The sequence below is a fragment of the Neofelis nebulosa genome, chromosome 6 (assembly GCF_028018385.1).
Source record: "Neofelis nebulosa isolate mNeoNeb1 chromosome 6, mNeoNeb1.pri, whole genome shotgun sequence".
Lineage (NCBI taxonomy): Eukaryota > Metazoa > Chordata > Mammalia > Carnivora > Felidae > Neofelis > Neofelis nebulosa.
The window spans coordinates 6,867,770-6,887,500 of record NC_080787.1 but is presented as its reverse complement, the minus strand read 5'-3'; the positions used below and the strand labels follow the sequence as shown (position 1 = coordinate 6,887,500).

Below are 19,731 nucleotides of genomic sequence, written 5' to 3'. Positions count from 1 at the left end.
TAAAAGAAGCCCAAAGTAGATAAAACTGTATTTAGTAATTACTGTTGGAATATTTTGTCTTGTTTGGAAACGATCTAGCTTTCTAATGGATTTCACTTAATTTACCATTTAACCTAATCCAGCAAACTTTTAAAGTTTTAGGTTACCAAAAAGACTTAGAAAAATGAAGTGGACATAAATGTTACTGGAAGGCTTATTTATAAAAATTTATCTTCCATTTACTTGCTTTTAAAAGTTATATGTAGATTATGTGCAAAAACCTCACTAAACATTAGGCAAAATCAGCCATTATCTTAAGCTATCACATTCTGTTTGTTGTTCACAGGTCTCCTGGGAGACATGAACTTACTTAGCTAGTAAACTCAGAATAAAATTTTTACGTTTAATGTCAACAATTCTAAAGACACGTCTGTTTTAAAGAAACCATCAGCCTTAAACTAGCTTTTTTAAATGGTAGTTTATTTTTTGTTTTCATTTCTTGAGGTAGAGAGAGAGAACAAGCAGGAGAGTGGGGCAGAGGGAAAGAGAGAATCCGGAGCAGGCTCCACATTGCGCAGAGCCTGACTCGGAGCTCAATCTTGAGACCGTGAGATCGTGACCTGAGCCGAAATCAAGAGTCGGACGCTTAACAGACTAGGCCACCCAGGTGCCCCTAAACTAGCTTTTATATCAAGTATTTTATTAGATCACGTGAACTTGCATAGCATTGGGTTAGTTTCTACCTTTCTGAGTTTTAGAATGCCCAATTTTTATGAGCACCTGACTTTAAATCAACTAAATAGAGCTCTTTTACAAATCAATTTTAGCAATACCATTCGGGGATAGAAAAATATCTCACATAGACAACAACGGTCCTACCATCATTGGATTGCTTAATATTGAAAGGAAAAAGAGGCATCTGCCCGAGTTGAGATCAAAGAATACAGAACAATAGGAAACAAGACTAGCATTGCCTTCATTATTCCAACCATAAGATTTACAATGTTAAGGTATCAGCGTTTTCAAGATTTATTTCCTTTATAAGTCTGAGACCCAAGTGCTGTCCCCGGCTCAGCGGTGGGAAATGATAAAAGAAGGATCCCGGAGGCTGCGTTTAAACCCTGGGTGTGCACCCCAATCTGGCTGTGTCTAGCTCTATGATTTGGGGAGCCCGGGTCTTCTCTCTCTTATGTAGTACTTGCTAAATGGTTCAGTAATTGGCGACTCACGGCTATAACAAGTATAACACTGTAGCAAATAAATAGGATGAAACCATGGATATGTTGAAGCTTTTGGTCAGGACCTGGGACACGTTCATAAGGCGCATCTCGGTTCACGTTAGTGACCCGGTTTTGCTTCCAGGCGCTGCTCCCCTTTCCCTCACTCTTTGTGACCATCCCCACTCTGCTCCCCTGATCTCTCCTTCCCAGGCCGGCCCGTCCATTTCTACCTCCCGCCTGACTGACCTGCCCAGTCTCCCGGAGACCGGGGCCTGACTCCCCCGGCGGCTTACCCGGCCTCGTTGATCCGGGACGCACACTCGTGCCCGGACTCACACCCTCTAGCTTTGCGGTCCCCCGCCCCGACCTTCAAACCCTGGTTCCTCCGCTCTCCCTCTACATGTTATGTGACGTCCCTAGGACCCCACGACCCCCATCTGTAAAATGGGATGGATGCTTTGTATCGGACTGGTCTGTTGGGAGGACTGAGTGAGCGTCACTGCGTGGAAACTACTAAAAAGCAATTCCCTAAAAGACAACCATTAGTGTCACGTGCGCTTTCCCTCCACCCTTTGTGTCAGTGTCTCAGCAATTCTAAGAGTCTACTGTGTTAGCTTTTGAAGCTACTGTGCTGTTTAAAAGAAAAATGCAGAATATATGTGACAACACTTGGAATTCTAAATCTTAGTAGAGCAGGCAAGCGTGCCCAGTGCCGAAAAGGCAGAACTAACGGGCACAGAGCCCCTCTGCCGGGAGGGGACGTGCACACGAGCTGAGAGAAAACTCCAGAGTCAGTGCGTGCGCGCACACCCGGGTGAGCCGCCCTGGGCGTCCATCTGACGCCCCCCCCCCCCCACGTGAGGAAAGGGCAGCTTCGGGTACAGCGTGGACCCCCGGGCTCACCTCCTGTGCAGCACAGAGAAGCCGCGTCTCCCCATGGGCTGGGAGGCGGCCAGCTGTCCTTCCCCCTGGGTCCCTGCCGCTCCTGCCGCACAACCGACCCAGCAGAGCGGCTCCGACTCTCCTCTCCTCTCGCCCCCGCCCGGCCCCGCCCTGCCCCCCAAAGGCCTGTGTCCAAAGCCAAGGCCGGCGCCCACCCGTGGCCGCCAGGGGTACCCACCTCGTCAGTTGCACGGGGCCCTGCTCGGGGAGAGGGTGTTCTGGCCGCAGCGCCAGCCGGGCCCTGTTATACCTCCCCGGGTCCCCGTGCCCCTGGCTCAGGCGCTGAGGTCATGATGTCAGTGTCAAGGGCTCCTCGTGCACCAGGTGGGTCCCCGGGGCCCACTTCTCCCCTCTCCCTGATGCTCTGTAATTTGCGGGGCCGGGAACCGTCCTCACACAATTAGAGTAAACGCACTGCAGGCTGAGCGCTGCTGCAGTTGGGGCCCTGGGGGGGGGGCAGGGTCCCCGGACTTCATTAGGGCCTCCTGCCAACCCCACCCATACCCCACTGGTCGCCGCAGCTCAGGAACAGACACCTGAGAATCACAAGTGCTCACTTCGTGAATAGTTTAAACTGCACCCACACTGACAACAAATGATCATTGAGGGGCAGGGTCAGAATCCCCACTGCCCACCCCCACCTCGTGATAGATGGGGTCCAGAAGGGAGCAGGAGGGGGACTCCTGGGGTGCTGGCTTCCTGATCTGGGGGCTGGTCGTGGGCTCTGGGTCAGTCCATACAGCTCACTGAGGTGCTCCCTTCTGAGTGGGTTCATTTCTTTTTCAAGTTTGCCTCCAAATGGCGTCTGTGGCCCAGAAGGTCAGGTCCTGCGGTCATGGCCCAGACCCGGGTCTGAGTGGGATGAGCGTACCCCCCACCCAGAGTTGTTCCGGGTCCCTGGTGCCACTTACAGAGATGGCTCCTCTCTAGCTGGTCCATTCAAGCAGGGGAGGGAAGCTGATGTGACATTCACCCCCGCCTCGCGGCACAGACGGGCTTACATAGTCCTTCTCCGCAGACCCTGGCTGTGAAGGAAGGCCCGGGACTGACAGGTGCTGGCTGGGCCCCCGGGGTGAGCTGGGTTCCTGTCAGCCGGGTGAGGTGGGGGTTAGTGGAAGGAGGGGAGAGGTGAGGGCGCAGAGGACACTGTGGGTTTTCCATCCCTTCGGGGAGGACAACCCTGGGAGCACCCACTGTCTTGCCGGGCGCTGCTGATGACGCACGCTTCGCTCGCTTACGTTGCTTTTCATCTCACTTGCACGGCTTTTATTCAGTCCTTCGAGTCCCTTAGTGTAACCTTTGTGCTCCCTCCAAAGTGGGGTGTGCGTGAGCGTCTGAGTATCTTCTCGCGGACCGTGTCTGCTGTTCACAGAGCTCCCGTCGGCACAAGGATGCAGACGGGAGGCACTCTATGGAGAAAACGCCAGATTGCTGCAATTTCCGCTCCGCGCCTGTGAAGAGAGGCACATGGCAATTATACATCAGAGTACTTTATATAAGTTATTTGACCTTCATGAAAATGGGAGAAATAAGTTGGATGCTGAGGCCGGAGGGCTTAAATAACTCCCAGAGGGCAGCCAGTAGGACTCCTACCCAGATCTCTCCTAACTCATGCGCGTCCAAAAGCCCCCTAAGTGGGGCGCCTGGGTGGCTCAGTCGGTTGAGCGTCCGACTTCGGCTCAGGTCACGATCTCGCGGTCCGTGAGTTCGAGCCCCGCGTCGGGCTCTGTGCTGACAGCTTGAGCCTGGAGCCTGCTTCCGATTCTGTGTCTCCCTCTCTCTCGGCCCCTCCCCTGCCCATCCTCTGTCTCTTTCTCTCTGTCTCTCAAAAAATAAATGTTAATTTTTTTTTTTTTTAAAAAGCCCCCTAAGTAAGGAAAACAGCAAGCTACAGACTGATAAACCATATCTACAACCAACTATGCTGAATCAGTATTCAGAATATATATGAAGCCTTGCTAAAATAAACAGGAAAAACACAAAAGAAAAAATGGGGGCGGGGAGGAAGAGCCATTCTGCAGAAGAGTAAAAACCTGAATGGAATATATAAAGATGAGGACACACTCAGGCTCAGTAGTTTTATGGCAATGTAAATTAAAACCACACAAAAAATAATATTTTTCTCAAATTTAAAGGGACCAAAGACCAAGTGTTAGTGAGCATGTGGGACACTGGGGATTTAGGGCTGGTGGCTTGTTGATTGGAACATCTGTGGAAATAGTTTGGAATTATTCCTTTTTTAATGTTCATTTATTTTTGACAGAGAGAGGGACAGAGCATGAGCGCGGGAGGGGCAGAGAGAGGGGGAGACACAGAACCCGAAGCAGGCTCCAGGCTCTGAGCTGTCAGCATAGAGCCCGACGTAGGGCTGGAACTCACGAACCATGAGATCATGACCTGAGCCGAAGTCGGATGCTTAACCGACTGAGCCACCCAGGCGCCCCTGGAATTATTAACCAGGAAGTTTGAATAACTCATGGCCTAGGACTCAGCTGTTAAACGACCACTGCCATATCTCACTGTTACCAGATACCTTACTACTCTACGACGTATACCTTAGAATACTAGTTTTTGAAGTGTGGTCCTGACGTGGGGTTCAGAGATCTGAGTGTCACTTGGGAACTAGTTAGAGATGAAAATTCTACGGCCCGTCCCAGACCTACTGAGTCCGAAACTCTTGGGAGTGTTTCCCAATGATTTGTGTTTTAACAGGCCGTCCAGGGAACGCTGAGGCACTCGGTACTTTGAGAGCCACTTCTGTAGGGTGCGTCTGGCACGTTTGTGCAGGACACAAGGCAGTTAGTAGAGTTGCTTTTAGCGCAAATGAATAACAACCAACAAGAACTAGAAATAAATTTAAGTCGGTAAGAGAATGAATAAAGACGTAGTGATACATTCGTACAACTGAATATTTGACAGCACTGGGTATAATGAATTGCGCCTACAACCACAAGACGAACAAGCGGGAGAAAGTTAGGTAAGTTAAGGTACAATTTTAATAGAGTTTCAAACAAGGGAAACTCCATGTGTATTGTTTTGGGATCCGTGCATATGTAATAAATGAAAATAAGCAGGGAACTATTATGCTTTACCTTTTGATATTTATTTCTAACCTACCTATATTTTTCAGAAAATACAGTTTTAACTATACTGTTAAAATATTTTTTGAGACCTTAGGGCCCTGTAATGTTTTGCACACCTTCTTTTTTTTTTATGTTTATTTAGTTTTGAGAGAGAGGGAGGGAGAGAGAGAGAGAGAGACAGGGAGTGAGTGGGGAAGGGCAGAGAGACAGGGAGACACAGAATCCGAAGCAGGCTCCAGGCTCTGAGCTGTCAGCACAGAGCCCAACGTGGGGCTTGAACTCACGGACCTCGAGATCATGCCCTAAGCGAAAGTCGGATGCCCAACGGACTGAGCCATCCAGGCGCCCCTACACCGTCTTAATAATACATATTCTCTTTAATTTTAGGATGTAAGAGTCTAAATATGTTTTAAATTATTAATTATGTTGTTCTAAATGTACTAACTTCTGGTCTTATTTACCTATCAATAAGTGAAAAAGGTATGTTGAAATTTTATAGTGGTAAATATGTAAATTTCTCCCTGTGGTTCTATCACTTCTGTTTTCTATATTTTAAGCTTATTTTAATAACTATATACAGTTGGGAATTCTTTTATTATATGATTTGGAACTTTTATCACTATATGGAAACCCTCTCTGGTCAGCAGGAATGATCTCTTGCCTTCATTGTTTTGTGTCGTATTAATATAGGTTCTCTTACATTCTTACTATTTTCATTAGTCAAGGTATCTTCTTCCACAATTTTACTCTTAACCTGATCTGTCACTATGTGTTGGATAGGCCTCTTACAGAGGGAAAAGAGCAGTATTTGATATCTAATTTCCCCTAATGCAATGATCATAGGCAGCAAAGAACAACGTTTTGATCTACGGCCTCTGGAATTACTTTCCCTGAGTTTGATGTCGGCTTCCGCCAACGGCCAGCTCTGAGACCTTGGGAAAGTGATTTACTGACTCGTTGCTTTCTCAGGAATAAATCAATGAGAGCTAATTCAATTGTTTAATATTTGTGAAACATATAAACGTTTGATGTTTCGAAGAGTAAAATCTCTCCCAGACTGAGAGGATCAAAGTCAGCTCATGCTGAAAAAGAGAAGAGCACTCATCAGGCTCCGAGGACGCGTACAGGCAAATCAGGCTGCAAAGTGTACAGGCAGGACCGTTTCGTCCAAGGTCACAGAGCAGCTGAACAACACTGTAAATGCCCCCTCCTGAAATGCCTACTACTTTCATACCAGTGATGCCCCAAACCAGTTTTTTAAATTTTTTTTAATGTTTATTTATCTTTGAGAGAGAGAGAGAGAGAGAGAGAGAGAGGTAGAGCGTGAGTGGGGGAGGAGCAGAGAGAGAGAGGGAGACGCGGCATCCGAAGCAGGCTCCAGGCTCTGAGCGGTCAGCACTGAGCCCCACGTGGGGCTCGAACTCATGAACAGTGAGATCACGGCCTGCGTGGAAGTCAGCCGCCTAACCGAGGGAGCCACCCAGGCGCCCCACCCCAAAGCACTTTTGATATATCTGTTTGTTACTGGGGATCCCCCATTGCTAACCCACCTTAGATTCACGACTGCACCCAACTCTTACTTACTGCTGGCTTCTCCGAATTACTAATCCCATCTCAGAAACATGAACTGATCCTGCTTCCCCGAGCCCCTGCTCGGACTCCTTTAGCCGAAACCCAAACCTGCCCAGAGATCCTTCCCACATGAGAGACCATCCCATGGTTGGGCATTAACATGTTGTTATGGTATGTACTGATCTACTTGGATTTGTATCAGTCAAACATTTCTTTGATTTGTACTTTTCCCGTATTTGTGTTTATCATTCCTTCTGCTCTGTCTTTTCTTCTTTCATTTCCCCTGTTGTTCTACTCTTCTTTTCCTCCACCCATCCACGTGGTATACATTTGTTCAGTTTTTTTTTTTTTGCGTGCTTATTACTGAAATGTCATCTCGCATGGTTGACTTTACAGAGCCTGAAGTCACGGTACTCCATAAGGTTCCCTAAGCATTACAACACTTTAAACCACTGGAAATCTAATTGCTTCTTTCTGCTAAACTATTCCTATCCAGTACTTTAATTCCCATCTTTTCAGTCAAAAAGGAGACATTATTTATCTGATTCACCATCATCTTATACTGGCAATATTTGCTTATGTTTATCTATTTAACAGTTTCTTTTCCATTTTTTTTTTTACTTACACTTTAGCTCTCCTAGGTTTTTTTTTTTTAATAATTCCTCAAGTATGAACTTGAAGATTCCTTAATAAATCTTTCTTAGTGGCAGTATCACCCTATTTTACTTCATCTCACATTATATTTATTTTATCCTTATATGTGAGAGACACATTTACTTTGTATAACCCTGCCAGTTGACAGCATTTTTTTCCCCCAACAGTGTCAAAATATATCTTCTCACTTCAGACTTTTGAGAAATCTATGCCAATCTGCACATCCTTTCCTCAGAAATCTTTTTTTCTGGCTGCTTTAAAAATCTTTTCACTTCTGTGCTATGAATTGCCCTACAATGTGTCTGATGCGATCACTTTGTTTACTCGCTAAGAATCTGTATTTGTGGGCTCCTAACTTCTCTAGCTTCTGAAAAATTATCAGTCATGTCCCTTCCCCCTCCCTTAAATCAGTGGTGTTTAGCCAGAATTCTCAGCCCCCACGGAGAGGTACTCAATTTTTTCTGGTTATCTTCAAGTGCACAGGAGGTAGATGTGCTAATAAATGTTTGCTTGTTTCCTCTTGTTTGTCTTGTTTTCTCTTGTTTGTCTGGACGTCTTCCACGACAGATGTCTTAGCTTGGATCTCAGAGAGGTGGAAGGAAACTCACCTCCCCACTAAAACACAGTGTGCATAGGAGGAGCGTGGTGACTCCTGTCCTCTCCAGATCATGCTTGTGACACGCGCAGAAAACAGAATCTCCATCCCAGCCACCCTTTGTTAGATCCCTGTGCATAAAGGACACCGCGAGAAAGAAAGGAAAGAGACTTCTATGTGTCCAGGAGCCGGTCCCCATTCTGATTCACAGACTTGGAACTTAGGGGAGGCGAGGAGGGGGCCAGAAAAATGGGAAAGACTGGATACAGAAGCCTGGCTGTTGTTCATTTTCCCGCGGCACAACCTTCCTATTAATACAATTAAGCCTCATTAAGACTGAGAACATTTCTGAGCCACACACTTGTAATTGTGGAGGGAGACGCACAGCTATACTTCAGGGACCGAGATTCCGCCGAGGGTTTACTCCGCCCGAGCGGGCTGACAACTTTGGAAATTGAGGTCTCGGTTACGGTGTATGTTTGCCAAGAGCTCCTCAAACCTAGAGGGTACAAATATGGCTTCGCGGGTTCACCTGCCAGAAGGACCTACCTAGAACTTGACCACACAGCGGGTGCCGGGTGAGCACAGCCAACCGGTTCCTCCAGTTAGCCCTGCGCCCTGCAGAGTCCCCCTCGGTGGCAGAGACGTCGCTTCCCTCTGCGACCAAGTGAGGGAGCTCCCGAGAGGGCTCCGGGAACCTGACCGCCCTGACCCGGACCTTTCCCAGGTACGTGCCGGGGCCAGAAAGTGGGTGGGGCCGCTTTCCGCAAAGGTGCCTCCAGACGCGTTTGGGTTCGGGGTCTGGTACCACAAGACACTCCGCGGTGGGCCCCCACATCGGGCTCCCGCTTTCTTTTAGCCACAAAGCAAGCAGGTGTGAGGGTAGTTCGGGTTTCCAGGAACAACTCTTTCTTCGGCCTCCACGCTCACCCGTGTTACGACTCTGTCGGCCCCGTGAGCGTTTACAACATCTGTACCCGCGTCTGGTGCATCTGTGTTCGGCGGCTGGGCCGGCCTTGTCTCGGCCAGTGTGCTGCTAATCCCCAAGTGCATGCGTTTCACTGCGAGCTTATCTTCCCGCCTGCACCCTGCAGCCTCCCGTCTATCATACGTTCTACCGCAGGTGTATGTCAGCTTCGCCCCTGGGCTTGCGGGGACACCTCTTAACAGCCACCAGGGTGGCCGTTGCAGTGGCTGTTGGCAAAATCCCACTTCTTCGTTGCCGGGTTGCCGGGTCGTGAGGTGGGGGCCCGAGGCAATCCCCTGCAGTTGGACCCTAGGGGTCTGTAGCCGAAAGCGCTGATCTCATCTGTCAGTTGAGAACACAAGCCGACAGGGATGCGCCTCCTTGGCTCAGCGGGTAGGTGTTAGATCCAGAAGGGGCTCCACGCACCCGTCTGAAGGGAAAAGGTGTCTGTGAAAATCGTTTCCTTCGACATTTCCCAAAACGAATCTGGGAGGACACCGTCCCTCCCTCCTCTGCCAGGGTTCGGTCGGAAACGAAGAGAAGGGGCTGATTGGGTGACACAGACACCGGTCCCAACTCTGACTCAGGGCTTTGAAATTTGGGGAAGATGAAAAGAAGGCTGGAAACTTGGGAGACTGTGGGTCGAGAGAAGCAAAACCAAACGGTTTTGATGAGGACACGGCAGGGCACTGAGCTGTGCTGAGTGCAGTCACTGTAACAGATTCCAGGGCTTTGACTAAACAGTGAATCTGTTCTGACTCCAGGGGGTTGGCTCAGGTGCTGTTCCTGCCATCAGGCGGGCCGTTTATTTCACGAGGTGCGAGGCAGCTGGGATCCTGTCACGCTTTCTCCGACAACGTGGCGCAGGCCTTGGTCTCCCCACGTGTCCGGGGGGGGGGGGGGAGGACGCGGGGGCCCAAGGGCCACGACCGAGGTCCCCGGGTCGTGAGGCCTCCTGGTGCCAAACCCGGACAAAAGCCTAGGTTCAGGCAGCTCGTGCTGCCAGACGCCTTCCGGGCCACGGTCGTCCGAGCCCTTAAGGACTGGGAGCGTAGGGAGCGGGGTGAAGGCCTGTGGGCCGCCTTTCCAAGCACACAGGGCCCGTGCAAGCGCCGCGGTTCAGTCAGACCTCCTGGTTTATGTTGTCTGGGGGAAGCTGTCAGCAGTGTTCTAGCCACTTCTGGGTGAAAAGGGAGGTGGGAGAGGTTGGGGGCGAGAGCGTGCATTTTCACCCAGGCGCGAAGGGGGCCGGCGGGCTGGGACTGACAGCAGGCGCCTCAGTTCCCTTGTTAACCAGGGCGGGAGGACAGCCGCGGGACAGCTGACCGCTCAATTCCCTGCAAACACGGATTCCCCCAGGGCTCTTGAGCGAGTGTGACTGGCGCCATCACCCTTCGTGGCTGTGCTTCCTCTTTTCCTACCGAAGCGGCCCCAGCCCACTTGGCTACCCTGCCCACCCCTGGGAGTCCCTACTTCCTAAACCGCCCCTGTCTCAGGACAGCACCCAGTTCCTTGTTAGCTGGCTTCTCCTAACCGCCCCCTCCGGGGCGCCGGTAACACGCCCCGAAGGGACCCAGGCCTCCCCTGGGGTCTCCTCCGTGTCCTCAGCGGGACTCAGACCTCCTGTGCAGACCCCTGCCCCCCTGCCGGGCAGCATTCCAAGGTCCCCCCACCCCCCCCCCCACCCCCCTGGGGCCTGCCCGGACTGCATCAGGTCTGATCAGAGCTCGTCCAGCCCACAGACCATGTCTGCACGTCTCTGGCTGATCCGGCTTTAAAAGTTGGGGTCCCATCTCCAAAGGCTACGCCGTCTGATTTGATGTTGAAACTAGGAAAACCCGGTGAAAACTTGCAAGCAGTGAAGTCACAGACTCAGTCTGGGCTTTCAAAGACAACTCTGGAAGTATTCGGGGCTGTGTATCAGAGCTATAAAGATTGGAATCGGGAGGCACACCAGGAAATCGTTACCCTCGTCAGAATGAGATTCGCCGCGGCTGCTGAACCTAACGGGCCCTGGGAAAGGTTGACAGGCTGAATGTGGGAACTAGAAAAAACACTGATGCAACGGGAGGTTTTCAGGCTCTCGTGGGGGGCCGTGGGGCGGTGAGCAAGACCCAGATTTCCTGGGGGTGGCTGATGGCGATGTCACGCGACAACTGGAAAGCACAGGGGGACGTCCGGTTGGGGGAAATGTTAGTTCCGCTCAGCACACGCTGGGATCGGACGTATCGGAGACACATAAACCGTGGAGCACGTAGTTTGTCTTCGCCGGTGTGGAGCGAGACAACAAAATCCGGATTGCCACTTCAGATTCTGTATTCTGATTCTCAGGGTCGCATCCGAAGCCACACAGAACGACCCGCCGGGAGCACTCACGGGGAAAGGAAGAGAGTTCTTCGGACCGAAATCTGCTCTGTCACATACACCGTGACTGTCCTCTGGGCACCGGAGGAGCCCTCTGATGTGCATTTTTCTTCGCAGATCCACCTGGGCCCACAGCTTTCTTCGAAAGGCTCTTGCCGGATTCAAATTTCTCTGCCCTTGAAGCAAAAACATGGTTTTGAACAATATCCGGGCAACGATTTTTCTCTTTCTCACCGGACCCGGCATCGTGGGGAACATCTCTGTGTTTGTGAAGTATATGTGCGCGTTCTTTTCGGGCACTGCGACGAAATCTGTACACCTTCTTAGCCTCCACTTGGCTTTTGCAAATACCGTGACACTTTTGTCCAAGGTAACGCTGAAAACAATAGCGATGTTTGGTGTGAGAAACGTCCTGGGCGACATGGGCTGTAAAGCGTTTGTGTTTCTGGAGAGGGTGGCCCGGGGCCTTTCGATCTCCACCAGCAGCTTCCTCGCCGTGGTCCAGGCCACCACCATCAGCCCCAGAGCCCCCATGCCTGCCAGCTTCAAGCCAGCATCCGCAAGGCACATCCTTCCCCTCTGCCTCTTCTTCTGGGTCCTCAACTCCTTGGTCAGCATGAACTTACTCTACTACGTCAGAAACACGAGCAGCCTAAACAGGTCACAAGCTAGCCACGGAAATAGCTGCTCTTACGTCCTCCCAAGAAGCCAGGTCATGAAGTGGACGTTTCCCATCCTCATGGCCCTGCGGGATTTCTCGTTTCTGAGTCTCATGGGCTGGGCCAGCGCCTATATGGTGCTTCTTCTCCACAAGCACCACAGGCAAGTCCTCTACCTTCAGAAATCCAAGATCCTCCACCAGACCCCCCCCGAGAGAAGAGCCGCTCACAGTGTTCTCCTTCTGATGCTTTGTTTTCTTTTATTTTATTGGACAGATTGTCTTCTTTCTCTGGGCTTAAATTTCTCCTTAGAGAATGCTTCTTTCGTATTAAATATTCAAGAATTTCTAACTCTTGGTTATGCAATTCTCAGCCCGTTTGTGCTGATTCACAGAGATGGACATCTGGGTGGATGTTGGCATACTCAATAAATCCTGAAAAATGCCTGGTTTTTCACAGATCCCTTGGGTAGCAAGTTTGAAAGAAGACATGTTATGGCTGAGCGCTAAAAAAAAAAATGAAGCCTGGCTTAAACAAATTAAAGTATCGTATTATACAGTAAAGCTGGTGACTAGTAGCCATGAGCTGACACAGGAAGGAGACTATAATAACCTCTGGGGACTCAGCCTTCTTCTCATGTCCATCCTGCCACCCTCGGGAAGAGTTAGCCAATTCCACTTTCTTTCTTATAAGATGTCTCTTTAACTATCACGCTTCCTGTAGGAAAAAGAAGAATCTGTCAAATTCCATCAAAAAGCTGATGTACTTACTCTTTGACTTATAAGCTTAACTTCTAGGAGGATCAAGCAGATAAATATTGCTCATAGGAGATTTGGAGCCTAAAAACTATTACAAACTGCAGCGATTTTTTAAACACATCAACTAAAATATCTAGCCAAAAAGGGCTGTTTTGCTGGCTATGTGAAAGTATCCTAGAGGATCCAGCCATACAAAGGAATTTTTGTTGAGCTTGTGAAAGAACAGGTGAGTTCAAAATGTATTGTTATGGAATAATATTCAAAGTGTATTTGTAATTAATAAGAGATAGTAATTCAAGAGCAATAGTATTAAAAAATGGACTGTAGGGGCGCCTGGGTGGCGCAGTCGGTTAAGCGTCCGACTTCAGCCAGGTCACGATCTCGCGGTCCGTGAGTTCGAGCCCCGCGTCAGGCTCTGGGCTGATGGCTCGGAGCCTGGAGCCTGTTTCCAATTCTGTGTCTCCCTCTCTCTCTGCCCCTCCCCCGTTCATGCTCTGTCTCTCTCTGTCCCAAAAATAAATAAAAAACGTTGAAAAAAAAAATTAAAAAAAAAAATGGACTGTAATATTTTTACTCGCCCTTATCTCCATCTTTTACAAGAGTTCAAAAGACACTTAAAAGAGTGTTACCTGGTTTCAGAAAAACTGGGTAAGTGAAGCAAAAACTGGAACTTCCTTTTACATCTTTCTATATTTTCCGAGTTGTTAAATCTTTGAGTATGTATTTTTAAAAAATGAATTAAAATTTGTTTTGAAAATAATTTGTGACTTGTTGCAAGACACGTTTGTTAGTGCCCTCACACTGCCACAATAAAACCAGCCTCATATGCCATGAAAGAGTCACAAAATAATGTGGTTCTACATTAATTTACATAGGAAATCAATAAGATACCACATATCTATTTGTAGATTTTTTTTTTTTGTAAAAATTAAAACAAAGGAAGTGTCTTGAAAGTAACCAGAGTTAAATGATAGATTACCCACTGGAAAGCAACGATTCTTAAATGACAGTGGATTTCTTAGAAGAAACCATGCACCTGAGACAAAACTTCATTGATCATGTCACCCTACTAAACTCCTTCTCTAACTGGCAATCCCCAGTGAGACTCTGGAGCTCCGGGAATTATCGTCAGTTGAGAGCCAATGATCATGAATCTCTGAAAAGATGATTATGTCCCTCATCTACTACACAGTTACCATAGTATATGACTGAATGTTCCTTTCGGGATGGCCGGCGGGAAGATTATCAGTGTATTTCTTTGGCAATGTAGTAGGGTTTCTTCCTGGGGATCTGTCTCTCCCATCATTAGAGGTGCCATGGGTGACTGAACTGGTTCCAGTCTGGGAATGGTTAAGGATCCATGACCATTCATGATGTGCAAGGGATTCAAGTCAGATTTGTACTCACAAGGCCTGGAGTTTTTCTCCTTTTTCAGATCAAGAAAGACTTGAGTCAACCTCTTACATACATCGGTTCTAGAGAACCATAATCAACTAGTCAATGGCAAAGATCTCTGTGAGTCAGACTATTTGATTAATGTCCATACCTGTCATTCTGCATTCAAATTATTAACACTATATTTAGGCATTTCGGTTCAATGACAGTAACTTCTGATGTAATTTCTTATTTGTAGGGAAGAACTTCAACACAGCTCTTCTAGGATGCTGGGGCTATACTCATGATTATTTGTCACAGCTCTAGTGAAAGGCATATTCTCTGGAACCCTCCTGGTTTGGATGAGCAGATCTTACATAATAAATACTTTAGAATCCCAATAATCTCAAATCTTGGGTTAACTTCCTCTACAGCATACTAAGAAGTTCTTGGCATTTCAGCTTCATTTAGTGTGGGCCACGTTTGGGTTCATCTTTCAGTCATCCAAGCTTTCAAACTGTTTGAGCCATTCCTAGCCACTTAGGCTAAAATATTGAATTCATAATTTCTGCTGAGTGAGTCTATCTCAATACATTTGGCTTTATCCATCTTTACACTCTTTTCACCTTGATCCTACACCCTTCAGATCCATTTCCATATACCTATCGCCAGCTTGGGCCACAAATTATCTTGGGACTGTTTCCAAAATACAGATGAAATGTTTTCTGAAATACATGTGGCTTTGCCCTAAAACCTATCTTGCTCTAAAATCTATTCCAAGATTTTCATTGCTCCGTATAGGATTCTGGACTGCCATAGTCATGTTCACCACATTTGGATCATCTCTACCATCAGCCCCTAATGGAAAATCTGACCCTTCGTGTCATACCAAATTTAATGAAGGCTATATAGGTAGCTATGAATTTACAATAAATATGGGGGATAACAGCATATTCAAGGACACTGTGGAAATGGGTAAAATTGGGATGTGAAAACTTCTATTACACAAATGTGCTTCTTTCTTGAGAAAATAAATCGAAAGAAATAAAAAGAGAGGAGTGAAAACTTGATAGTTAACAAGAGACTTAGATATTTTAAAAGAACACAGTATAAGATCTTATTTCTTGTCTACTTATTTTCTTTTTAAAAAAAATGTTTATTTTGAGAAAGAGTGTGATCAGGGGAGGAGCAGAGAGAGAGGGAAGGCGAGAGAGAGAGAGAATCCCAACTGACAGTGTGGAGCCCAACGCAGGGCTTGATCTCACAATTGAGTGAGATCGTGACCTGAGTCAAAAGAGTCAGACGCTTAACCAACTGAGTCACCCAAGCACCCCTTTTATTTATTTATTTTCATCCCGTCTTATTTCCTTGAAGGAATAAAGTAAAAGTTCATAATTATTGAACACATGTATAAATGAATGAATGTCCAATTATCAAATAAGTAGTGTAGCAAGTAAGTGGGAAGAATGATTCTTATCCATGATGCTCAATAGAGCAAACGTAAGGAAACGCAACTAATCTGCAAGCATGAACAGAGGAGAAGAAAATAGAGTCAGATACCAAACTGAAGGAAGGATTTTGGAAAGTGAGAGAAGTTTTAAATGAGAGCTATGGGCCATTTTGGCTAGATTGCCAAGAACAAATATTTAAGTATCCGTGACAGCTTAAAAACTAATATTTCACAACTGGCTCAACTGATTGACCCACCATAACAAACCACTGTTCATTTCCCCACTTTTTGTCCATACTGGACATATCAAGAGTGTCACATATGGTGATGATTCTTTCTCCAGAAGGGGAAATGAAATACTTACTTGAATGACTTTCAGTCAAGAAAACACCACATCCATGTAGTCTGGTATATTAGTATTCTATTGCTGCATAACAAATGAACACACATTTAATGACTTAAAGTAACACAAATGTATTACCTCATAGTTTCAGAGGGTCAGGAATATGGCCTAGCTGCCTCTTCTGATTAGTGTCTCACCAGACACAATTCACAATGTCAGCTAAGGTTGCTGTCTCATCTGAGGTCTTCCTAGCTCGCTTGATGGCTGGCAAACCTCAGTTTCCTGTTGTTTTAGAACGCAGACCCTCAGTTCCTAGAGGACACCCCCTGCCACGTGACCCTCTTCATAAGCAGTTCACATATCTGTTTACTTTTTCAAAGCTAGCAGGAGAGCCTCTCCTACTCTGAATATGTCTCTTTTGGACCCTCTTCCAAAAGGCTCACCTAATTAGGTCAGACTCACCCAGGATAATCTGTCACTCTCTCTTTTGTTGTTGTTGTTTAGTTTTTATTTTGTAATCATAAACGTAGCTCTGCAATCCAGCTAGACTTGGAGGGGAATCAGGAAACTAGGGGACCCATAGAACTGCAGCCAGAGCACAAAGATTGTAGGATGTTTTGAGCAGATGGGGGTGAAGGACTGCTCCCCTGAGTGACAGAAGGAACAGTCTGGCAGTTTAGATACAATGCGAGTCAAATGTACTAGATTTGTCTGCAGTCGACAACGGTGATCTTGCTGCTCTTGCCAATGCTGGACCCAAAGTGTTCCCTGGCTTCCACAACATTCGTGCCCTCTTTCATCTTGCCAAAGACCACCTGCTCACCATCACACTCAGTGCTGGCAGCGCAGACGAAACCTGGGAACCATTCATGTTGGGTCCAGCGGACCATGGATGAGATGCCAGGATCCCTATGCTTCAGGATGACATTCTCATTAAGTTTCTCCCCATAAGTGGGCTTGCTGCCAGTGCCATTATAGCGTGTGAAGTCACCACCTTGGCACATTAATCCCCAATTAATCCTATGAAAGCAGGAAACTTTATGACCAAGTCCATTCTCCCCAGTGCACAGAACACAACAATTTTCCATTGTCTTTGGAATTTTGTCTGTAAACAGCTCGAAGGAGATACGGCCAAATGGCTTGCTATCCGGGGTGATGTTGAAGAACACAGTGGAGTTGACCATGGGCTGGGCCACACAGATGGCTCCAAGGTGGTAGCATCTGCAAGGCTTGATCTCTCGTTTTTTATTATTAACTCAAAGCCAATTGATTAGGGACCTTAACTACATCTGAAGAAATCACTTCCATTTTGTCATATAATATAATTCAATCATGGTAGTGTAGGAGCCAAGGCCAGGTTGTCCCAAAATGTACCACAATGGCAGACTGATTGTTTTGAATTAAAGCTATTAGAGAAACAGACAGTGCATAGGCCTCAGACCTTCTGCTCTCTCCCTGAAAGCAGGAAATAAATCTTTCATATGAAAGATACCCACCATATACTAAGAAGTAAAAAGAAATTCTTGTCACCAGAGATGGAAAATTTAAGAGTGGAGAAAGCTGTAGAAACGGCAGAGAAAGCTGTTATGTTTTTACTAATCTACTGTCTCAGCCCAAATTCCACTTAGAATTCCTTACTAAGTAAAGTTCCCAAACATCTGTTTTCTTTATCCTGTCAATTACTCAAAAATGTATTATTTCTTTGTATAAAATGTATAAACACTGCCAGCCTTGGTCATTTCTTTAGGTCTTAATTTTATTATTGGTAGTCCAGGCACACGTAATAACTGTGGTTGGTTTCTCCTATTAATCTGTCTCACGTCAACTTAACTCTTAAGCCAGCTGGAAGACCTTGAAGGGTAGAGGAAGAATTTTTCCTTCCCCACAGTAGTGAAATCCCACCATACCCAGAGGTCTTGCCCATATTCTAGGAAAGAGGATTACACCAGGTCTGCACACCAGAGAGAAAAGAATCATGGGACTCATCACAGAATCCTGCCCATCTCCCCTTCCACTAGTTTACTGTTTTCAAATTAAATAATCTAAATCTCAAAATTTATTTTGGTAGCAGTGCCAGAAACACGAGAGATACAGAAGAGGGGCTGGTTGTACATTTTCCCACTGAAAGAAGTTAGATGAGAGCATGGCTGGAAGGGAAGAAGAATGAGGGCCATCAGGCAGCGGATTGAAAAACTAATCTGTGCAGTTCAGTCAGGACAGCCAGTTCTCTGGGAGCAAGTAGAATGGAGAAATGGGAGACACTCCTGGCTTATGTCTGGTAATGTTTTACACTTTCGTCTGGGGGCTGGTTGTAAAGATTCATTGGGCTATATAAGTAAGCTATATGTGGTTTTCTTTATGTATATATTTAAAAATTTTTTTTTAACATTTATTTATTTTTGAGACAGAGAGAGACAGAGCATGAATGGGGGAGGGTCAGAGAGAGAGGGAGACACAGAATCTGAAACGGGCTCCAGGCTCTGAGCTGTCAGCACAGAGCCCAATGCGGGGCTCGAACCCACGGACAGGGAAATCGTGACCTGAGCCGAAGTCGGACGCTTAACCGACTGAGCCACCCAGGTGCCCCATTCTTTATGTATATTTTACCTCAGTGAAAATAAAACTTAAAATGCCTGGACTATGGAAATTCTTTCTGAGCATATTCATATGCCTGGAGACTACTGCTGCTGACTGAAGATGCTATGTATCACGCAAGTGTTTTTATCAAAATAACAAAATTCTGGGCGTGCCTGGGTGGCTCATTCCATCGAGCATCTAACTCTTGGTTTTGGCTCAGGTTGTGATCTCACGGTTTCATGACTTTGAGCCCCGGGTCTGGCTCTGTGCTGGCAGCACAAGAACCTGCTTGGGATTCTTTTTCCCTCTCTCTTTGCCTCTCCTCTGCTCACGCTTTCTCTCTCTCCCTCTCTCTTTTCCCCTCCCCTGCTCACACACACACACACACTCTCTCTCTCTCTCTCTCTCTCTCTCTCAAAATAAATACACTTAAAAATAATAAAATTCTGCCTCTCTTTAATGTTACTTTTTCTTGGGGCACCTGGGTGGCTCAGTTGGTTAAGCGTCCGACTTTGGCTCAGGTCAGATCTCATGGCTCGTTGAATTCAAGCCCCGTGTAGGGCTCTGTGTTGACAGCTCAGAGCCTGGAAACCTGCTTCGGATTCTGTGTCTCCTTCTCTCTCTGTCCTTCCCCCACTTGCCCTCTGTCTCTTTCTCTCTCTCAAATATAAACATTTAAAGAATTTTTTAAAAAGTTGCTTTTTCTTCAGTGCATTATAACCCATATCAGGCTGTTATAAAAACCTGAGTGGTAAAATTTAGCCAAGTTGCCAGTAAAATACACTAGATCTTAGAAACCCTTTATCTGAAAAATGGGGATGATACTAATGACATCATGGCCTTTACAAAGGAAAACAGGAGGAATATACCAGAGCACATAGTTCACAGTCTGTACCCCGTAATCACTCATTAATTTTATGGAAATGAATAAAGACCACTCCATGATTTACTAATTAGAACTCTGGACCCCGATTCTGACAATAAGCTGAAAGTTGAACCATTACCATCTCTAATTAAATGGATTCTTCCCAAATGTTGGGCAAGTCATTGAGAGGATGTGACCACTGGCTGACTTGTGAGCTGGACCCTGGCGATGGGAGCTCCTTACTCCTTCCCCTGTCTTTGGAATATGTGTTCTGTTTGCCTTCCCTGTTTCCAGAAGCTGCCTCAAGGGCACAGCTTTGAGATAGTGAT

General features: G+C 46.8%; 1 protein-coding gene and 1 pseudogene across 1 annotated transcript; one reads left to right on the top strand and one right to left on the bottom strand.

Annotated features, from left to right (window-relative positions):
* Nucleotides 1-10,707: 10,707 nt before the first annotated feature.
* On the top strand, nt 10,708-13,101 carry LOC131515261 (vomeronasal type-1 receptor 4-like). The gene has a single exon (XM_058736009.1). The coding sequence runs from the start codon at nt 11,567-11,569 to the stop codon at nt 12,464-12,466; it is 900 nt and encodes a 299-aa protein (XP_058591992.1). The 5' UTR covers nt 10,708-11,566; the 3' UTR covers nt 12,467-13,101.
* A 3,476-nt stretch (nt 13,102-16,577) lies between these two features.
* LOC131515269 (peptidyl-prolyl cis-trans isomerase A-like) lies at nt 16,578-17,312 on the bottom strand (annotated as a pseudogene).
* Between the last annotated feature and the right edge of the window lie 2,419 nt (nt 17,313-19,731).

What these genes read in the sequence shown, in the direction of transcription:
- LOC131515261 (XM_058736009.1), top strand. Translation starts at nt 11,567, where the DNA reads ATGGTTTTGAACAATATCCGGGCAACGATTTTTCTCTTTCTCACCGGA.